This window comes from Micropterus salmoides, unplaced genomic scaffold (genome assembly GCF_014851395.1).
Source record: "Micropterus salmoides isolate LMB-PRFRI ecotype aquatic unplaced genomic scaffold, ASM1485139v1 Ms_hic_scaffold_22, whole genome shotgun sequence".
Classification (NCBI taxonomy): Eukaryota; Metazoa; Chordata; class Actinopteri; order Centrarchiformes; family Centrarchidae; genus Micropterus; species Micropterus salmoides.
In genome coordinates, this window is record NW_024041373.1 from 5,056,780 (window position 1) to 5,079,409 (window position 22,630).

Consider the following 22,630-nt stretch of genomic DNA (forward strand, 5'->3'; position numbering starts at 1 on the left):
CAGTAGGATATTTTCTGCCCAGGATTCTGCCCACCTGTAAAAAGTTGCCTTTTTCGTAACTGATGGCCAATGCACTGTAAAGAGGATATACATCCACGCGATCACTTAATGACAACAAGATTGTAGTTTTTCACCTTTTTTATTTGAACATATTTTTGTATTTTCCTTTCATCTACAATGCCACCACAGGAGACAGACGTCTTGTAGTTCAGATAAAAATGCATGGAAGAAAATGGAACTCACTACAAACCACAACACTACAATGCTGTTGGTCCTTGGAAAATACACACGCAGAAGCAATGGTATTGACAAAGATAAGGATGTTGACAAAAATAATTCACCGCTTAATTTTTCAAACATTTAATTGAAAGATAAAACCAGGATGTGAGGAAATACTTAAGACATGCCATACATTAACATATGCATTGTCATTTAAAATCTGTAGACCACTTAACAATAGGAAGCATGTTGACATTCTGGAAAATGCACTTGTTTGAAAATCAGTCTGGGATGCATTTAGCCTTGGTTGGCACCAACACTGGAGGCAACTCAATCAAGAGTGGAAACCTGCTTCCAGTCTTGGTGCCAAGTCTGGGTAAGACCCATCTCCGTACTAGATGCACAAGGATAAAACTGATATAAACCTTATCTTTTGACTGAAGCTGACAGCAACAAGTGCACTTCCACACTGTCCCTTGCACAATGATGAATTAGTCCTCGATGCCCATCTCCCTCTTCTTCTTACCATCAAAACAAAAACTAACTGGGAAGAGGAAAAAAAATAACTTGATTCCCAGGAGTGCAATGATAAAACTTGGCCTTTTTAAGTGTAGAAACTTGGGCTGCAACAAGCTTCCATCATCACCCCAGGAATCAGGGTAACATAGAAATGGAAACTGAGAAGCATAATACAACAATTAGGACTTATTCCCCTTCTCCTTTTTCTTCTTATTCTTCTTCTCCTTCTTCTTTTTCTTTTTAGGTGATTTTGCTTTATGTGTTTTTCCTTTGTTATCATCACTACTTTCACTGCTTTCATCTTTTACTTGGTTATCTTTTTCTCTGCTCTCTTTGGATGATTTTCCCTTTTTGTCCGTGTCTTCCACTTTGCTATGGCTCCCAATGGCCTGCTTGTTGTTCACCTCCTCCTTGACCTTGATGTCTGGAGGAGGTGTCCGTCCACGGGATACCGTTATGAGCATCCTCTCCTTCCTCATCTCCTCTTTCAAGGAGATGTTTTCCTGCTTGGCCCTGTGGCCTCTGTGGTCGTCGTTGTGTTTGCTTCTGTGATCTCTCTCGTCTTTCCAGTCTCTGTGATTTCCGTGATCTTCTGAATCTCTATGGTAACCGTAGTCCTTGTTAACTCTCCTGTCTGAGGGATGCGAGTGTTGGCTACTGGTACCTTTAAAATAGTGCAAGTGTCCTTTGCTGTCTTTAGCATGGTTGTCCATCTGCACAATCTGCTAAAAACACAAAAAACAATTTTGCAGTGTTAAGATAAAGAAACCAATGAGTCTACGACCACCTTAACAATGAGGATTTAGCTTTTGGCCTTGTTAGTAATGGGGCTAAAATATGAATGGGGCTAAAATGTAATGTTTGCCATGGGGTTGATAAAAATTACAGGATTCATATCCATTAGAGAATCAATGTACAAAGCTTATTTTATGGCAAACTGCCTAAAGCAAGGCTAAAAAAAACCCACAAAAAATCCAAAGGCTTTTACAAATTTATAAGCAATGAAATGCACCCTTTCTCACTGGACTCATGGATGATGTTTTATGTTTTTTTTTAATGTTTTTATTTATATTAAAGAATTGAATGCAATTTGTATTATATTGTTTTTGTACGATGTTCATTTTAGAAAAACGAAAAAACATAAGAGGAAAGTGGGATTACTGGTCATTTGACCTACATTACATTGGATTATGTGCAGCAGACCATGAGACCATCTTTGTACAAGGCATCTACAGATCATCCAGCCAGACTAAACGTCACCACAAGTGCTGCGATCGCCCAACGAAGAGAGAAAAGACACAGGTGGAGTGTGTTCCTTGCTGACTGAACACAAGACTCCGATAAGACCCGAGGAGGCAGTCTCTGTGTTTACATTAATAGTGCAATAGACAACAATGGAGCTCTATGGTCAGGAGGATGATATTTTAGCCTTTGATCCACATACACTCCTTTTTAGTAGATATATTCATTGTATGAATTGGTCTGTTCATGGGCTTTGGTTAAAATAAAAAATGTATAATATCACCAGACTTATCCACACCATGAGGTAAATAGGAAGAATACTTACACTGCTAGAGTTACTATGGTGGTGGATGTTGGCATGGTTTTCGGCACTATTCAAATCTCCAATGAACTCCTCACATTTCTGGCAGTAAAACCCAATTACTGGTGTCAGAAAACTCAATCCTGCAAATGCACAAAAAAAGCATTGAAGCTTCTAAGAATATTTTACCATCTGGATGACAATAAAGACAACAGGAAATACAGGATTGTCCCTGGAGAAAACTGGTTTACCATCCTGTTTCAACAATTCCTCCAGTTCTTTCATCAAGGACTCCATTTTACTTATTCTTGCTTGTTTCTCTCTCTTCCTTTCCTCCTCGTCCCCTGCCTGGAAAACAAGCGACAAGTTCATAAATAAGGGATTTTTCTATTTTTTAATGTGTTCAACTTTACCACTTGGATGCTGAGGAGTCAGTGAATGAGCTTAGAAATCCTTTACCTTGTGTTTATCAGAGGATGTCTGAGATGTGCCACTGCCATCTCTTTTTGCCCGCTTCTCCTTTGTTGCTTGAGAAAGAAAGTACAACAACATAACCCTATATTCTACATCAAATGCATTAAACAATAAAGACAGAGAAGAAAAATCATCAGGCCATGTGGCATCACTTTCCAGATTATCAGATACACTTCCTTCTCCTTGACAACTGGAGAGAAAGAGTTCCAAAATGAACTTGACACATCTTATAATTCTAAATGACTACCTTTAGAAAAGTAACGTACACCAAAATAAGAAAGACATTAACCATGCATACGCACAGGTCAGAGGCCTGTACTATGAAGCAGGATCAGAGTTTAGCAAGGTAACTTCAGGTTTCACCCTGGGTAGTGTTGCACTGTATACTGATACTAGAAAGGTATCACACCCTGATGTTACAAACAATACAATACTGCCTTTTATTATAGAATCGATACTTTAACAATGACAGAGCTCCTCCACGCAGAGCAGTATGTGTGTGCGCAGCTCTCAGCCGCTCCCCTCCCTGCCAGCAGAGTGGGCGTGGCTTACGCTGCAGCTCCCGGAGAGACTTGGCTAAAAACACAAGCTCTTCCACGGCTTGTCAACAAAGCAGACGCATGGAGCAAACTGTAGAATTATTTTGCTTATGTAGCCGACAGTGGAAGCAAGACCCTGGACACCACAAAGCCCATCTGTAAAAGATCAGTCGAATGAGTGTGATATATTGTGTGACAGCTAACTTTTCTTGCATCAGAGTTTGACGATAATTTAAGGGCAAAGTTAACGGTTTAATTTGGTTTTAGCATTTTAGCTAACTTACCAATGTGGCAAACATCTCTATATGCAAACTCAACGTTCACATTTAAACTGCAAAAAATCAGCCGCTCACAAGTAGGCCTATGAAGACAACACCAACTGTAAGTGATACATTTACTCAAATCAGTACTGGTAATGCTGATCAAGGCATGTACATTTGTGTCGATTATTTCTATTAACATGCTTTCAGTAGAGCGCAGACCTCTGATATAGTGGATATCAGATTACTACATGTGAAAGCATTAATAACAATGACACTGACTGATTACTTTGGCAGCAAATCCAACTGGCCTCACAGCTGCATACCACATGTAACCACACCAGCCCAGGAACTCCGATTCTCTCTGACCAATCAGCAGTCTGCCGTGTTTTCACGTCACATTTTAGTATCGCCTCAGCTAGCTTGGAACCTCGGCAGAGGTGATACCAAAAAAAAGTACCTGGAAGCAGGTACAACTTTTCCACGATGGAAAACCAAACAAAGCGAGGCAAATCGAGCTGGTACCGTGCAGTGGAAAAGGGGCTATAGAGAAATCTTAGATCTTTTGAATTCAGCTCATGACGAATGGGGGCAAAAACAAAAGCATTGCATTTATAATTTTGTTCAGTGTATTTTTAAAAAAGTCCAGTGACTTCCTAAACTAGCTCGGCTCTGCAATTTTTAACAAGCATTACAGGAGTAAATAGTGCATTTGCTGGGGACTATTTTCAGCTGTGGAATAATATATGTTTCACAAAGTAGTAGGGGTGTAATGAGACAGCTCCTGAGACGAAACACAATATTGGGTTCATGAGATTAAGATGAGACCAACACAATTTTTAAGAAATCTTCAATGCTGAATTATATGAAATTCTGAGCATTTAACACTTAATTTCCTGCATTCTGGTGAATTTTTCTGTATTTTTAGGGTGAAATTCAGAAAACAGAATATAATGCAGAAAATAATTTTACTTTTAGATGTTTCTCCAGTAGATGAACGTTTCTCATGTAATATCCCTCTTTTGTGTCTTTTGTTTGAAGAAGTAACCTCTTTAAATGGGCATGTGGCACCTTCTATCCAAAGCGACTTACAATTGCTATACATGTCAGAGTTCGCACGACTTTACGCATGCAACTAAGGGTTAAGTCTCTTGCTCAGGGACACATTGGTGGACGTGTCAGTGGGGAATTGAACCGGGCACACCAAAAGATGCATCTTATCTCATCTTATCCACTACGCTATCACCACCCCTAAATTAATTTATTTTTATTCTGTTATTAACTCCTGGACTTTGATAGCTCCTGTATTTCAGCAGGTTTTTTGCTCATGTTCAAATATTTTGTAAATATTACACCTTCAAACTATTTTATTGTCTTCCAACAGTGTGTCTCACTTGACAATTTCTGGACATGTCAGAGATCACAGATGTGGGAGGGTTTTTGAATGTTCAGAAAGTTTAGAACATGAGCAGAAAACCTGCTGAAACACAGGAGCTAATAAAGTGCAGGGGTTTATAACTGAATTGAAATTAATTGATTTATCATAGAGGTGAAAAGGTGCCATATGCACAAAGACTTAACTTCCGTAATGCCTACATGTGTGTTAATTCAGCAGGGAAGAATGAAATAAGTTGATCTACAGGAGAAACATATCTGACAGCAATATAGAATGCCTGAGAGCTGCACTGGATTATACATTAGTAAACCATTAAATGCAGTGCATGATTTTTTTCCTCAATAAGTTGTTCCAGACAAATTCACCAGAATGCAGGAAATTAAGTATTTAAAACAGAAATTTTTCAGCAAAATTATCAGGTGAAAACTGGTCTGGGCTAAGCCCCCAATTTTTCAAAATCCTGGCAATGTCCCTGGTGTAACCCGCCTTTTGCCCGATGTCAGCTGGGATTAGCTCCTGCCCCCCCGCGACCCTGTACCTATATGTTTGGTTGATGATGGATGGATACATAGATGGATGGATGATTGACTAATCGAAATAATAATTGAGATTAGTCGACTATGAAAATAATCATTAGCTGCAGCCCTAACTACGACTATGATGAAGTTTAATCTTTTATTCAATACAGTATTCTCACCTTTGATCAGAGACTGTAGAGACTCCAGAGCTTGCCGTACGTTCGGGTTATTCAGTGCTGGCAATGTTAAGCCTGCTGCTGTTGCTTCTGAGCCGAGAAGTACAGGAGGTATCTGCTTCCCCTCCTTCTGCCCCTGCATCTTCACCATGATCTCGCTGATGTCTGCTGTGCCCAGACTTTTTAAAATGTTCTTGATCTTCTCACACTCACTGCTGTCCAGATTGACTAAGCTTGAGGAAGTAATTTGAAGGGGTTGCTTCAGATCAAGCACATCCCCTACATTACTGAATACAGACCTATTCTGATGCTGTTGACTGCCAAGAGCAACACTATCCATGTCTTGTAGTTTGGCATGGCCTCCAATCTGGGAAATCGATGCAAAAAGTGTAGTGGAGGACTTAATGGCTTGTTTTCCTCCAGTGTCTTCATTCCCATACAAGAACGACTCTTCATCTTCCAGCTCATCAGCTTTCTGGACTGCAGATTCCTCTTGACTTTGAGCCTGAAGCCAAGAGAAGTCGCTGCCTACTCTGTCATGGGGAAGGAGCATACTGTCGTTTTCCAATGATGTTGAATTCTCCAGACTGTCATGTTTCTGATGTCTGTGCTCATCCGGCACAAGCTCCACTTTTTTGCTTTCATCTGAGGCCTGTACAGGAGAAAGAGATGCATTAACTAACTATGATTTAAAGTATTTTATCTAGTGCTTACATAACATATTTGAACTATTTTTTAAGTGTTAAAGAGGTGGTATAATGCTTTTTGTCTTTTTCCCTCTCCTTTATTTTGTTTTAGACTTTTTTTTTGCATGTAACAGGTTTGCAAAGCCCAAAGTCATTTCCCATCTCCCACAGAAAACTCTGAATTGCTTGAAAACAGCTCGTTTGTAGTCCAGTCGTTTCGAAATGACGTCATATAACGCTTGGCAAGCGGCTACTCCGACACACCCTCAAAAACACCGGTTGAAAAACAGTGAGCTGCAGCACACAGCTCTCCTCACCCTTCCAAACACTAGCTACCCTCCAGGAGGTCAATGGACATAAAGTTGTTACTGTGATGTAGAGACAGAGCTCAGTTAAAACTTTATGGATGAAAGATACTTTTGTTACAGATTAATAACTCACCACTCTGAAACTCTTGCTCCAGTCCAAGTTGCCAAGCTGGTCGGCAACATGTAGCCTACAGCTGAATCGAAGATGTTTACCGTCTTTTCACTGACCAGCCTTTCTCTGCTTCTGATTGGCTAGTAGTCCTTAACTAGGAACTGCGCATGTGCAACTTCCAACAAAAGATAATTTAGAGACAAGATGTATCACTCCATAGCTAAAACGAAGCCTTCACACAGGGAGAAAAGAGGAGCTGCAGCAATGTGCAGTATGACACAAAAATCTGGTGTTTTTTGAAAATTAAACCATGTAAACCTGTTCTGGAACAAACTCTAAGTAGGATTTTGAACCTGAAAATGAGCATAATACCACCTCTTTAATGTTTCCAAAATCCTTCTCACTAGTGAAAGTTTGTTACTCTTGACTTTCCAAACCTTTCTATTTTTCAGCAAATAAAACAAAAATGTCATTCCTTATTAAATAATTTTCAATAATAAAAGATGCAGCTTATTGCTTTAATACAGAACAATTACGATTCTCATTAATATTTACATAGAAGTAAATAATTTACATTTTCCCCAGAAGGCAGTAGTGTTAAAACTGAAGATATAAATTTAATAACACGACACTTTACTTGCACTGGCATTTTTGTAGTTATAGCTGCGCAATGTATTAACTATTATTCTTTGTCTTTGTAATGTTTACCTTTATAATAACAAACAAGAGCTGTTTGGTCTGTAGTTTCTACACACAGAGGCTTTACACTGTGTGTAGAATGGAAATATTTGCTGTCTCCCTGCCCATTTCAGTGTTTAGTTAGTGTTTGGCTGGTGTGCCACTTTTGAAAGCAGTAAGTAAAGCTTGTCTGCGATGTACTAAAGCAATTCTGTGCTTGACAATTTGTTAAAGAATTATGCTCAAGTCACCTCCCAGGCTCCATAGTTTTTATTTATTGGCCTACTCGATAGTTAAATGTAGTTGATGGGAAAGTGAATGAGGATTTTCAGGATGAATATCACTGAAAGGTGAGTTTTTTCAGAAGCCTACGACCAGAAAAAACTATGGTATACTTAGGTGTCTAAAAGCACAAACACTACAACACCACTAGCCTGAGTTTATGATAAAGCAAATATATGCATGTTACTAACTCGACTTCTTCCCTCTGCCATAGTTTGTGCTTTCTCATCCATAGAATTATCATTAATAGTCCCACCCTGAGTCAGGGTTCTGTTCGAGGTTTGTACCTGCTAAAAAGGAGTTTTTCTTTGACTGTATCTGCCAACTGCTTGCTCAGGGTGGCAATTGTTGGGTCTAGACCTGCTCTTTGTGAAAACTGCAATGAAATGACTTCTGTTATGAAAACTATATAAATAAAACTGAATTGAGTTGAATTCACTTGTCAAGTTTGTTTTTAAAAATCCCAGCTTTTCTGTGGGAAGGGGAGTCTGATTGTTTCAAGGCCTTTTTTGTGCCTGTACACAATTATGAGTATGGCCCCTAGTCATTTGGTTCTGCTTTACTTACTTTCAGATGTTTAAACATTTTTGTTATTTCTTAATACTCAGCAGAGCAGTATTCAATCAGCTATTTAACACCTCTTTCAGTCTGTGGCGAGGTGCACCCATAATGTATTTAAGTCAACATGAAGTAGGCCGCAAGCCATTTTCTTGTACCGCTAAATTATCATAATAAAGACAATAGATGCACTTCTGTTTATGGTTTATACATGCTAGTAGTTTGTCTGGAATTGTAGCTGTACATATAATCTTGTTAATGTTTTATAGACAAGCTGTGAGGCAAACTGCTGCTCCACTTGGTCGATACCACTTTTAGCTTGAACTCTTGGATAGCGTAAGTATTATGAAAATGCCATTGGTGTAACTAAACAGTATCTTCAAGAACCACACTTTATATAGAGATGTACTCTGATAATTGACTAAAATAAGATATTTTGTAGAATGTATGATGAGCTCTACCTGAATAGTGAGGATGGCATCTTTGAGGGTGGGCAACCGCTCTTCCAGTTCTTTGCTGTTCATGACCAGCTTCAGTCCTTCTAACAGACTACTCCCGGTCAGATTATTACTACTGCTTACACTGCTGCAGCTGTGGCTGGGGCTCCTCTTTCTCTTTTTGTCTTTGCCACGGCTCTTTTCACCACTGCTACTTCGTGACTTGGACCTCCTGACATGGCTTTTGCTCCTTGCATGACTCTTCTTCTTGCTTCGGCTCCGACTCCTACTGCGAGCCCTGCTTTTGCTTCTTGCCCTGCTTTTACTTCTAGCTCGACTCTTGCCACGAGCACGACTTTTGCTCCTTCCTCTGCTACGACTGCGTGCTCGGCTTTTGCTTCGTGCACAACTCTTGGCTTGAGATTTGCCCCGGCTTTTGCCACGACTGCGGCTTCGACTGCGGCTCTCGCTCCTGGTCACATGCTTCTGGTACTCCTTGTCTGATTTGACTGCTTCTTTCAGAACATTAGCCGACTTAAAAGCATCAGCCAGGTTGTATGCCATGTTCCCTTTGAGATAGTCTGGGAGAGGCTTGTTGGCTGCAATGCATCTCAGGAATTCCTCACCAGCTCGGTCACTGAAAATCAACAATGCATGTGTTTCAAACACCAGCAAACACAAAAGTATTTGTCATTAAACTTTTAATTCTAGAGCTGTGCGATATGACTAATCTCACATCCCGATATAGGTAATTTCATATCCCGATTACAATACATAACCCATCCATCCATCGTCAACCACTTATCCTGCGTACAGGGTCGCGGGGGATACATATCCCAATATAGAACTTTTTTTCTAAATTCAATGAAATATCATACTGTTGGAATTTCCAACAGTAACTCATATTTCTCTGCGTCATAAAGGTGGGGTATGCAATTATAGAGAAATCCAATACCACAACAAACACCATGACATAGATTGAACAAAGACACAGCAAGTAATGTAACTAAGATGAGCTAAATTGTAGGTTAGCAAACTGATGCTTCTTGCTGCTGCAAAGCTAACAAGAGAGGACGAGATGGGACGGTTCCAGAGCAGCACAGCAGCTCCAGACAGTGATACTCACAACTCTCCTGCCGCTATAGCTAACATCACAATAACAGCATGTCTTGGTGAGCTACAAAGTAAAAAGTAAGCTGAATATCCGTGGGCAAGTCCTTAAACGTTTCCACACAAATCATGGCTGATACTGCCGGAATAGTGTTGTGCAGCTCGTCCATTCAACAGACTCGTTTTTGCTTGCATGGTCTGATTGTTAAAACAAATTACAGTCCAGAGCCATGATCATAACATAACAGGCACCTTCTCAGCAACAGGTTAACATATATAAATATGTTTCTAGAGCATAATTGTAAACAATAGAGGTTTTTCTATCGTCAAACAATATCATATCGCACAGCCCTGATTAACACACACACACACACACACACACAAATATATACCTGTTGTCTGGAGGATGATGTTCCACAGGAGTGGGATTCCACTGTGGGACCCCAGTGTGCGGTGGTTCTGGGTTGATCTGCTGCCTGCCTCCCAAAGCAACCACTGTACTATGGTCTATGGAGAAGCTGCTACAGTGGGGCTGAGAGTATTCAGAATTTATGTTATAGTGCTGTACAAGACAGAACTGCAATAGCATATTTAATACTTTGTAAATCAAAAACGGACAGTTGTACATTTTCAAATGTTTTCCCTTTGATCAAAATGGAAATTATTTAATTGTGTTCTGTGGTTACAACACAGACAATATACATAACGTTTTACAATTTGTCATTGGGTCACATCAAATCCTACTGTCGATCAGCTGCCTCTTGCAGCAAATTCCATGATATACAAATTGAAAATGCTAGTCAACAGAAAAAAATGGCACAGGCGTACATGAAATTGACTAGCCATTTCCCATTTGTCAGAAACAATTGAGATAATGTGAGTAAGGAACAACCAGGACATGCGGGTCAATACTTTTCTGCTGACCTACATGACCAAGTAATGCTGTTAAAGTACTTTATTCCTTTGTAGACCAATAAACTGCAACGGTATAGTACCAGTCAAAATGATGAAGGGAACTGGTGTACTTTTTGTTTAAATTGTAGGAAAACTGTCAGCCTTTGGCATATATATCATAAAAGGGTCCGGAATATGAGACAAAATTTGTTTTGGAAATTACTAGGGCTGACCCCGAATAGTCGAAGATTTGATGCTTCAATGGGCGGAGCCTGATTCGACTGTCAATCTCACAGTCGAAGCTTCGCAACGCTGTTTCGCAACGCTGTTTCGCAATCTGCGTTTTCTGTACTTGTGTTCTTGTGGACTTCATCAGTCGCAGCCAAAGTACAGTTCCAATTCAAAAGTCCGCATCTAGCCAAGTACAGTCAAATACCTGGATGTGTTCTCGCCTCGCCCCGCCCCTTTTTACCGAGCCTGCATCGGTGGTGACTTGTGTGGACTTCGGATAGCCAGATATCCCAGAATGCATTTTGCCGCCAAAAAGCAGAAATGTCAGAGGAGAAAACTCACAACTGTAACTTATAATACTGATCTTCTTGTGTCATATAGTAGTTTTAAGAGGTTTTTTTTATGCGGCAATATAATTGTTTGGAGATGTGAGATCCCGCCCGCTAACAGGTCCGGCTGTCATCAAGTCCGCTGCTGCTCCAATTACTGAATGACTGACTGCGTGCTCCTGTTCCTGGGAGTTTGTACTCCCTAGCCGATCTTGCCAAGTCAGAGCTTTAAAGTACAGAAGTCCGAACTTGGCAAACTCGGTACAGCCATGCCATTTTGGCGATACAGGTGTGCTGAATGTCTGATTTTACATAGAACTACCAGTTTTCTTCCATTAAGTTAATATACAGCCTATTACAATACACATTTCAAAGTTTAATGCTGTAAATAAACATGTAAAAAGAATGAAACTTTCAACAAATGTTTTTGAAGTGCGTGAATAAATCCAAAATTGTAACCCTAACCCTGGGTTGTAAGTGTGCATGTGTAAGCATAACGCGTATGTGTGCAGCGGTGGAAGAGGAACACTTGCTGAAGAGAGGGAGCTCCAGCTTCTCTGGTGTTGTGCCCAGTTGTCCGCACCTCGCGGGATTTTCGGATAATTTATCACTGTTGAAGAACCACATGAAGAATATTTTATCGTTTTTAAATAGCTGGCTACTAGAAATAGACCTGCGAGGAACCATGACGTGTATGCAGTTGTCGGCAGCAGTAACTCTGCACAAGACCGTTGAATGACAGGTGCGAGAGCGCCTCAGTTTAGCTGGAAATTTACAGTGTAAGTTGAATGAAAACAGACTGCAGCTCTGCAGCTTCTCAAGCTTAAAGCAGAGCTACCGTGTGCGTAACCCCCCCCCCCGCAATTGCCGCGCAATTCTGATTCGACTATGTAAATCCTTAGTCAGGGACAGCCCTAGAAATTACTTTTGAAAATTGGGGGTCAGCTAGACAAAAAAATTTTTAAATGGCATGAAACAAACAATATTATGTTAAAAGGTGCCGTAGAATACTAATTTTCATGTTCATAGTTGAATTTATGGTTTCTAATAGGGATGTTACGATACCAGAAATTTAGCAGTCGATAGTCATTACCAGTACAATTTCACGATTCTAAATACCACGGTAAAAAAACATAAAAAACAATAAATCCCATGTACTTCAACATAACACTCATTTAATAAAAACATTTTAGCAATACAATGAACTAAACAGAGTCAAAGTTGTTAGAAAACATCCAGGACAGATAAGAGGTTATTGATCAATATATTAATAAATGAGCAAGCTACTGAAATTACAGATTTGCACTGTGCATTTTAATTATTAAATTGCTTAATTTTCTTAACTTTTCTTTACAAACTCACAGTGAAATGTTTAAGGGTGGTTACTATCGTGGCAGTTGTCTGGGATTTTTTTACTGAAAACAAAAAAGATGTGATGATTGAAATAAATCCTATTGCACTTTTAAGACGGTCCCTAACTTTTTTTTAAAGATATAACAGTAAGCCTGCTTACCGCTTTGATGTGTTATGTGGGCGCAGATACTGTGGGGGAGTTTTCAGTAGCCCAAATGTTGAGATTCTGTGTCACTATTTGAGCATCTTTCATGGCATGAGTGGATTTTTCTTTTCATTGCTTTATGAAATTGATTTAGAAAAATGTTTGGAAGACTGTTAAGTGTGTTAAATAACTTAATCTGATGTTTAAAGTGACGAGAACTTTTTAAAAGTAAACTGGAACGACCACTTTTTCAGTGCCTGACGCTTTAAGGTGGAAACACCAACACACAGCCAAGCTGAAAGAATAAGGCACAAACATTCACACCGTCTGTAATTTCTGTCTTCCCGCATGTGTCAGCTGTAGCTGTGTACCAATTTTTATTTGTCTGACATTATAGTTTGAGCTTTGTAAAATATGCTGCTCTGCTGATTTTTTTCATGTCTGTGATTGGTCATCTGCTTCTAACACCGCCTCTTATGTGAACGCGCTCATGGCTGGATTGGGAAACCCTAGGTTGACTTAGCAAGTTGCTAACCAGCTTCTTGTGACCATTGACTGAGAGCCTTCACAAAAAATGTAAATACATTTTACACATACATTTTCCATTCTACGGCACTTTCAACCACGTTGTCATACTACTTATAACTAATGCAATACAAGTTGGAATTAGCGCCATCGGCACAGGTTTTTCATTTGCTAAAAATCGACCCAACTACTATGTGCATTGTGGAGGAGGTGCATACATGCTACAACGTAGCTATGGCAGAAATGTGCATCACTGTAGCTATGCCATAACTATAAATCCAACGTAAGGTTGTGCTTGTCACACAATGGTATTCCTTTTTGCCATACACCACACATTTTCCGCACTTCCAATTCTCAAGACAGTGCTTGTATGGTAAGCAACAGCACAGTGTATATTTCCATCTGTGGCTGTATTTGTCACAGAGTAGTGGTAAAATGTGTAGCATTTCTGAGATCAGGTACCACAGTAAAGACAAAAAGGACCAGCTCAAAGAAAGACAGCAAACAGGTTTCCTTTTTACCTTCTGATATATTTTGTGGTAACACTGTTGAAATTCACTTTGTGGAATAAAACAATACACAGCAACAGGAAGACGTGATCATAGGTTGATACACACAATATAAATGATAGAAATGATACAATGTTTACCACATATATAGAATTGAAGGGGATGCTCAAAAGTAAAACCCTTATTTTATTTGATAGTTATCGAAACATTTCACGCTGGACAAAGTGTTGGAACACAAGTGGTGTGGGGTTTGAGAGGAGGGCACAAGGACAGTGTGATTTCCACATAATCTGCATACTAAGGAGAGAACTTCACTCTTCCTGCAGGCGCTACGCGCTCCAAAGCCTCTGGCAGAACCCCCCCCAAACTTTGACAGAGAATTGAAACTGCAAACCATGTCGTAAAAAAAAATAGACCCTAAAGAAACTATCAAAAATATCAAATCACAACTGAATGTGAAAAATATCAAAATAAAATAAGAATATAGGTTTGTCAGTGTATGGTAACAAGTGTGTTACATTCATTCTTTATTGGAATCTTGGATTTTTAAAAATGTTTTTATGTTTCAGTGCCAATACTATTTAAGTGCCAAATATTGACATGTCCTGGCTCCACAGGCATCTACTACCATGCATGCAATCATTGCATGCATGGTAATTTAAGTACAAGTATTCAAGAACTGTACAATTTGAGGATACTTACACTCTAGGAAAAGTATTTCCTTTTGGTCATACTTTATACATCCACACCACTACATTTACTCTGAATTTATTCTGGTGACCTTTTCGTCAAAGTGACGCACAAATGAGGCATATTCTAAATAACCATAAATAAGTAGTGTATTTTCTTCAATGCACTCTTCTTTTTTCCAGCTATAGAGGAATACTGCAAACACTTCCCTGCATGGTCAAATGGCTCTGCCAATCCTTCAGTCCTTTATGTAACTGCAAAATATGGGAAGCAATATAATATAAATTGCCAGTTAATAATTATTGATTTTATATATATTTTATATTTATTACACAGTATCATTATTTCTACTTAATAAATCACATAAATCACAAATGGTAATTGTAAAAAAGTAATAACCACTGATATTTGCAATCAGAAAAGTAATCCTATGTAGCATGGAAAAAATAATTTTACTGACTTACCGAGGTACATAAATCACTTTAGCCAATGCTACAGTGGCTCTGCTGCAGATTGGCGTGCAACTGAAAAGTCCTTTCCAGTCAAGTCAAGTAAATGTAGGGCACGACGATATGGCCAAAATGTTATCACGATAATAAGTTTCATATCTTTCCATATCGATAATTATCACAATAAGCAGGGCTTGACAATAACGGTTGCACGATGGCCCAGGGCCAGTAAAACGTAACGTCGGGACAGTTGAACTAGCAACTCACTGGCCTGAGCCAGTGCAAAAACATTAGTATTAAAAAAAAAATAATAAAATAAAAAAGAAACAACATCCTGCAGTTGTTTTGCAGCTCTTGGCGCGCACCGATGTCCAATCCAGAGTTATAGTTACGTGACGAGAGGTTGTCAAATGTTATTTCTCTAATCTCAATCATGCGGCAACCTCTGGGTCTGAAAGTGAAACCGTGCAGATGGAATTTAAAGCTGCATTCTCTCTAACGGCCAGCAGGGGGCGAGTCCCATTAGAAATAATGGTAAAATGTTGCTACTTCTCAGCTGATTTATTACCTCAGTAAACAAGTTTAAATGACTTTATAGTCTCAGTCGCTAGTTTCAAGTCTTCAACACAGCATGATGTTCATTTAGTATATTATGGTCCTATTTTGAGGAAAATAGACAATAATGCAGCGTTTGCTTTTGGGTGGGACTACCTTGTGATTGACAGGTCGCTACCATGGCAACCTGTTCATCAGGATAGTTCCGACTCGTGTCTGCTGCTCTGTGTACATTGGCTGATGGCTGTCAGCAGGAGAGCACATCATGTTTGAGTCTGTTAGTATGTTTTGTTTTAAAAGTAAATTGTTTTGTTAACCTTTTTATTTTTTATAATTCTAACTGTGATTCCATTTTAGTTTAGTTTTTTATATCCAGGATGTATTTAATAAACGATTAAACACTTTTGGAAGGAGGGACAGTAAAAATTGTCTCCAGGCCAGTAAGTTTCAAACCCACTGACCCGGTGGGGCCCTGATAAGTATCAAATTGTTATTTCTTTCAAGTTTAAAGGCTGATTTTTGCTTCGAAGTTGAAGAAACCATGATGGTTAATTGTAGTTTAAACTCTTCTTTATGGTCAAATCTCAGGTAGAACATTCAAAACAATTGTGCACGAGTAAAATCAAGTAAAAGCTTTTTTCAGTCATTTTTCCTCAACAAAATAAACATCTTACAGGGTATATACACAGGAAAGGAAGTAAAATTCAATACCTTTTTAAGACCTTTTCAAGACTTTTTCAACATATTTTAAGACTGCCGCGCCACTTTGAGCTGTAACAGATTAAATCAGCCACACACCTTTAAAAGGGACATTTTTTAGGTTTTAAAAGGAATTTAAGTATGTTTATAAATTATTTATTGCCTATATGTCATCAGGTTGTACCACCACCTACAGGCATTCACCAACTTTCTCCGTTGCCTATATCAGCCTGTATGGGCCAACAGTTTTCTATGTGCAACTGTCTTACATAAGCTATGACGTTTGTATGCAATATTACAGCAAATCATGTGAAACAGTGTCATTTTGTGTTTTAGTTGGTTTAAACTAGATAATGTGAACTTGCCTGCAATGATATGTGTGATAACTTTCACTGTCACTTGATCAACACAACAAAATTCAAATAGGGCAGGAGGGAACAAAGATGAAGAGAATAAACTGAGTAGTGTAGGCGGTGTAGCACAGGCACAACCTGGAGGAACTAGTCTTAATGACTGTATTAGTATAGCCTAATATTATAAAATTAAATTAAACGTATATTGTTAATGTAATAGTAAACTTTAAGTTTGATATTAATATATTCATTATGTTACTATATTCAATAGAATTTCATATAATAGAATATAACTTACTACTAGTATAATATTAATTCAAATTACAGCTGCTTCAGTTTGGGGTTGTTTTTTATACATTAACTTTGTGCAAGAAAAATGCGTTAGGCTACATGATAGTCTCCAACCTTGATTTTGAGCTACTAAGTCGTCAATAATCATAACTGTTTATACAGAACATTGAGTTCAACATTTATAAAGTTTGTTGCAGCACAACAAGGTTTATTTTTAATCCCGCTCCATCCAGGCTGTGATTGTTTTGTTCATAAAAAGTGACACTGATGAGAGCATGGGCTTTATGAAAAGTTAAATTTGTTTCAATAAAAAGCAGAGATTTAGCTAAATAGCCAGCTAACGTTAGCCAAACCCACACGCTCCTTGACTTTTCCCTGTTGTCTTCTGTCTTTCCGATTCCGCTGCTGGTGGCGCATCTCGCTCTTGTTTTTCAGGAACGGGGCTGTTCAGGTGGCCACAGAGCGACCGGCCAACCAGGTTAATCCCGATACTCCTGAGCGCCACTCCGACTATGTTTTGGACGATTAACATTGCGGGTCCGGTGGGGTGGGAGATTACGGTCGGTTGTACTCGTAAATCATTTTCCGGTTCGCATAGATTTATTTTTTGGAGTGTTTAAGAGTGAAATAAGTGCACGGAAGATCCCTGCGCCTAACGTTACAGAAAGGAATCACAGTCGCTACTCACTGCCTGTCTAGTATTTTTGGCTATGCATTATAAATAAATATGTTCGCAAACAAACTTTTGGACAAACAGGATTTTCACATTGAAAAAAATGGCTTCAAAATGTAATACCTTGTTAAATGGCATTTAAGACTTATTAATACTTTTTAATGGCCTTCAATTTCGCAAATTTGATTTATTACCTTTTAAGACTCTAAGACCCCGCGGACACCCTGTCTTAACAAAAAAATTAAGTTTTAATTCAGGTATGATTCAAGTGAATAAAATTTATAAAATTTTTGAGACATTTGTTATATTGTTATTGAAATAAATTGGTTCTGTGGTGTAAAAGGACCAAAATTCAGTTGTGGCTGCAACATGTTATAATGTACATATAACACAGCACCGACTGATGTGGGTTTTTGGGGGCTGATGCCGATATTAAAGTGAAGAAGAGATGATTTATGAGCCGATATTTTGATTTTGAAAATGATTTGGATAGTAGACCCCTTTCGGCCGATTTTGAAAGCTGTTCTGTATCTGGGCTATAATACCTTTTCCTGGAAAATGGTTTATGGAAAAAATTGCCTTAGATTACAGTCTTAACAACATACAAACAATTGCACATCAACAAATATTTACACTGCACATTTTCAAGTAGCCTTTCATTGTGGCCAGCCTAAAGCCTTTCATTCATCAGCATCTTGATATGCCACACCTGTGAGGTGGATGGATTATCTCAGCAAAGGAGAAGTGCTCACTAACACACATTTTGACAGATTTGTGAACAATATTTGAGAAAAATAGGCCTTTTGTATACATAGAGAAAGTCTTAGATATTTGAGTTCAGCTCATGATGAATGGGGGCAAAAACAAAAGTGTTGTGTTTATAATTTTGTTCAGTACACATGACTGACTGTATACAACAAGGACCTGCAACTTTGAGATTTGACACCAATGTTGTGCATTTGAAAGAGCAGCTAGATAACTCATTTTGGCAGGAAGCCTTGTTCGATACTTGTTCAAGCTCATGTTTATTTACATGTTCCCTCTGGTTTAATCATTTCTGACGCATCAACTGTAACTACAGACAAGCGGCTAGCATATATGTTTAGAATACTATTATTGCTCATTTATGTTAGCACTCTTCCACTGATAAATATGGCATTAGTTCGCTTTGTGGCTAACCTAATTTAGCAACATGCAGCCTTAGCTGCAGTAAGTGATGTTAGAGAATATTTAAAAGTGATGCACTAGGGAGAAATGATAGGACTGGTTACCAGAACATACTCTCTTCTGTTGTTGGTTCTGCATACTCTTCTAAGCGCCCTCTGGTGGGCAAACTATGAAACACTCGTGACATGAATGAAGGCTCCGACGCTCCGTTTCTTTTTACAATCATCATTAAGTGGCTTTATCTGCAATTAGCTCATATCGGCTGACCAATTAATGGGTAATAATATAATGTTATTCGTGCACTGTAAGTATACTGATTTCAATAAATCATCTAATTTAAATAATCCAATTTCAATTAGCCCAACACCCCAATTTAGAATAGCTAAGTATTTTAGCTGAGTCAATTTAGTTTTTGCAGCATATATATTCAGTTATTAAGGATTACAAGTAGTCTAAATTACCACAGTCCTCTGCTATGCTGATCTAAAAGAACAAATGCCATGCTAAGTTAATGTGATGTTTGCTGTAGTTTTTTCTAAATCGTTCAGCCCTACTCAGAGCTACCCATCTCAAAGTGTAAAAATCACTGGTGTACTGGAAAACTAACAAGGATTTCTTTCCTGCCCTCACAAGAGCTTACCTCTCTGCACCCAGCATCTGAATACACCTATCAACCTATTCAAAATGTGTTAACGAATTCATATAATGTTATGTGTGTAATGATATTTCAGTTGTTCTTCTAGACTTACTTTAGGCAACTTATTGCATTACTCCTCGGGGGTATTTTGTACTTCTCAGATGCAGATCTCATACTGTGCAGTTTCACATTGTTTATATCCTAGGTTACCAATATACTACAAAGCAGTTAAAATGACCTATAATACTGCTATAACAAATCCAAAAAAGATGGTTATCAGCCAATTTGGCTCAGAGTTACTTATATCTACTAGTACTAATAGCAACTTTTATCATACAGGGATGACTTGTTTGGATTATATTGTGTGTCAGTAATCAAGGGCTTTGTGCATTATTTGATGACATAAATTAGGGCTGCAAAATTTGGAGAAAAAGTCATATTGCAGTTATTGTGGATAATATTGCAATAACGATTCAATATAATGGAACAAATTGTAGGGCTGGGCGATTTGGCCAGAAAAAAATCTTATCATGAAATTCTTTATGGTCAGCCAAACAGTGGATCGCTTCACAGACCTCACATCCAACATTCAAAACAATTCTGACAAAAAAATTTTTAGTTTAGATAAGATTAGTAAATATTTTATCAGTCCTTTTTTCTCAACAAAATAAATCTTAATTTTTCAAGTGCTAATAAGTTTGTGATTCAAATGAATTAAATTAAACATTCATTGACGATATATTGAACATTTGTTCATTGGTTTGCTTGAGGAAAATTATACTGCGATTATTATCATTATTGTTTTATTGCCCACTATGAGTCTATGAAAAATGCACAAAATACTGACATTTTGAAATTTGTATTTCTCAACTTGAACAAAGTTAAATGATTAACAATATTTATGACACTAACTTTAGTAAAACAGATGTAAATCAGAACAAGGGGAGCATGTTGCTCTCAGGAGGAGGTGGCTAGAAGGAGCACATATTGACATAATGACATCCCGGATCTGACCAAATCTACATCTGTCCTCTGCAGAGTCTCTATCCACAAGGAACTAGTATAAATGAGTGTAGTAGTATAATATTATAACATTAAAGAAAGAGTATAATGTTCAGTTGATAGTATGCTGTTAGTAATAACATTAATATATTAATTACTACAGCCAATAGTTTACTATTTTACCACTTGTTGAATATTAAATCAGGCAGAGGAGCACACTGGAACATGTGGACGTGTATTAGGGCTGCACGATTAATCTTAAAGTAAACCACTGAGAACAATATATGAACAGGCTCTTCATCTGTGAATGTAGTCATGGCATTTAGGCCATCGGCCTCAGAAAGTAACAAACAAATCAGCTGATCCATATGTCTTAGAGGAGCTTCTAACTTGTTATAACTAATACGTAAGAAATAGACAAACACTTCAACATAAAAATGTTTAGAAACATTTAGTATGACCAAAAATGAAGGTCACAGAAGTAGATACTTCCAAAACCAAATACATTCAGTAACTTCTGTAATGTTACTTTTGTTAGTTACATGATCACCTTGTATCATTTGCCACTGGCAGGTTTGAAAACTGATATATTATCTACCTTATATGGATACATTACGTGATTTTCTTTTGCCTTCATATTATAATGTAAATGTAGGTACACACAGGTCACCTTCTATCTAGTATAATGCCAGAGGTAGGGTTCCCCTACCTCTTCTGGTTGACAGGATCAAAAGACACCAGTAACATATAGGGCTAAAACAAGCTTCCTCTGCCATCCCCTCTGTGGACATGCAGCTTTTGAATGCAATATCCATATTGTGTTTTCAGTATCTCACAGTACTATGGTGTAATTACAGTAGAGAGCTTTAAGCTAGAGACACCCTAGCACTGTGTGAATATGAGATGGGAGATCAACCTCTGAAGTTATGCTTTAAATCTGTCTAAGGATATATTTAGGAATGGGTTTGCACAGATTCAAGGGTGAAGACGATGTTCTTTACCCTTAACGTTATACAGAAACGTACATTTAACTGTATAAAGAAACTTACCTTTACACACTCTAAAGTGAAGAAGGGGAGGACAGTAACCCACCGAGATTTCGGCTACCTGCGTCGGTCACAAGATGCTAACTTTAGATATTTTAGAGAAATGCACACAAGATATGATGCTGTGTACTCAGAGGAGCCTTGTTCTGGGAAAAGTCAGAGCCAGCAGTTAGCTAAACGTTACAGTGGTATCGTTAACGTTACGTCTCGCGGAGGTCGATAACAGCGAAGTTAAACCCGTTTGCTTTTTAGCGTTAATCTGAGCTAACTTTATTACCCTAGCCTTCTGGGTACGTACCCTGATGAAATGCCCTCTTTGTGGCCTGTTGTGGAGAAAATGGCTATCCGGTGCTGAAGCCGAAAATGGTCCACAAGGGCGAGGTGGCAAGTGTCCAGGAGGAGGCACAACACAGGGCCCCCCGAGTCTGAAAGGAGGACCGTGGGGTGGTGGAGGTCCGAACGGCGGCGGCCCGTGCGCAGGTTTACCTGGGTGGTACATGTTGGTGCTCAAGAGGGCAGGCTAACTCCCGTATCACCGAGAGAAGAAACCAAGTGGAAGGAAAAAATTACAACAAATGTGCTATTTTTCCACACAATTGCGCGTATCTGGCTTTACTGTCTGCACCGACAGGAAACGCGTTTCTTCTTCTTTGAATTAGGCAGACTACAAACTAAAATGGCGTATTGCTGCCCTCTACTGTTTGTAGAACGAATGAATGGCGGGAGTATTATCCTTTGTCTCTATTAAATAAACGATATTATTGTTTATGCCTATATTCCTTTTGTTACACTGTGTTGCAGTTTCTGTGGTTATATTTACAGTAATAAATCTTACAGCCACTGGCCACTTTATTAGGTACACCTTAATACTGGGTAGGATCCCCCTTTGTCTTCAGAACTGCCTTAATTCTTCCTGACACACTTTCAACAACTTACAACAGCTCAGACGCTTCGGTCCATATTGACATGATAGCAGCATCACGCAGTTGCTGCAGATTTGTCGGCCCAAAGGTGCTCTACTGGATTGAGATCTGGTGACTGTGGAGGCCACTGGAGTTCAGTGAACTCATGGTCATGTTCAAGAAACCAGTTTGAGATGATTTGAGCTTTGTGACATGGTGCATTATCCTGCTGGAAGCAGCCATCAGAAGATGGTACACTGTGGTCATAAAGGGATGGACATGGTCAGCAACAAAACTCAGGGAGGCTGTTGCGTTTAAACAATGCTCAACTGATGATAAGTGGCCCAAAGTTTGCCAAGAAAATA

At 38.7% G+C, this 22,630-nt stretch overlaps 1 protein-coding gene across 3 annotated transcripts; it reads right to left on the minus strand.

The window, feature by feature from the left end:
* Positions 1-120: 120 nt before the first annotated feature.
* Positions 121-22,087, minus strand: si:ch211-195b21.5. Of its 3 annotated transcripts, XM_038737692.1 has the most exons (9): positions 21,662-21,795; positions 21,367-21,424; positions 10,208-10,347; positions 8,730-9,342; positions 5,648-6,296; positions 2,741-2,808; positions 2,533-2,629; positions 2,306-2,424; positions 121-1,463 (listed from the first exon to the last, which is right to left on the minus strand). In XM_038737692.1, exons 4-9 carry the CDS (start codon positions 9,267-9,269, stop codon positions 918-920), a joined length of 2,019 nt encoding a protein of 672 aa, XP_038593620.1. In that variant the 5' UTR covers positions 9,270-9,342; positions 10,208-10,347; positions 21,367-21,424; positions 21,662-21,795; the 3' UTR covers positions 121-917. The 3 variants fall into 3 exon arrangements, with proteins under 3 accessions (XP_038593620.1, XP_038593618.1, XP_038593617.1); XM_038737690.1 differs by lacking the exon at positions 21,367-21,424 and having other exon boundaries at positions 121-1,460; positions 21,662-22,087; XM_038737689.1 differs by lacking the exon at positions 21,367-21,424 and having other exon boundaries at positions 21,662-22,087.
* Between the last annotated feature and the right edge of the window lie 543 nt (positions 22,088-22,630).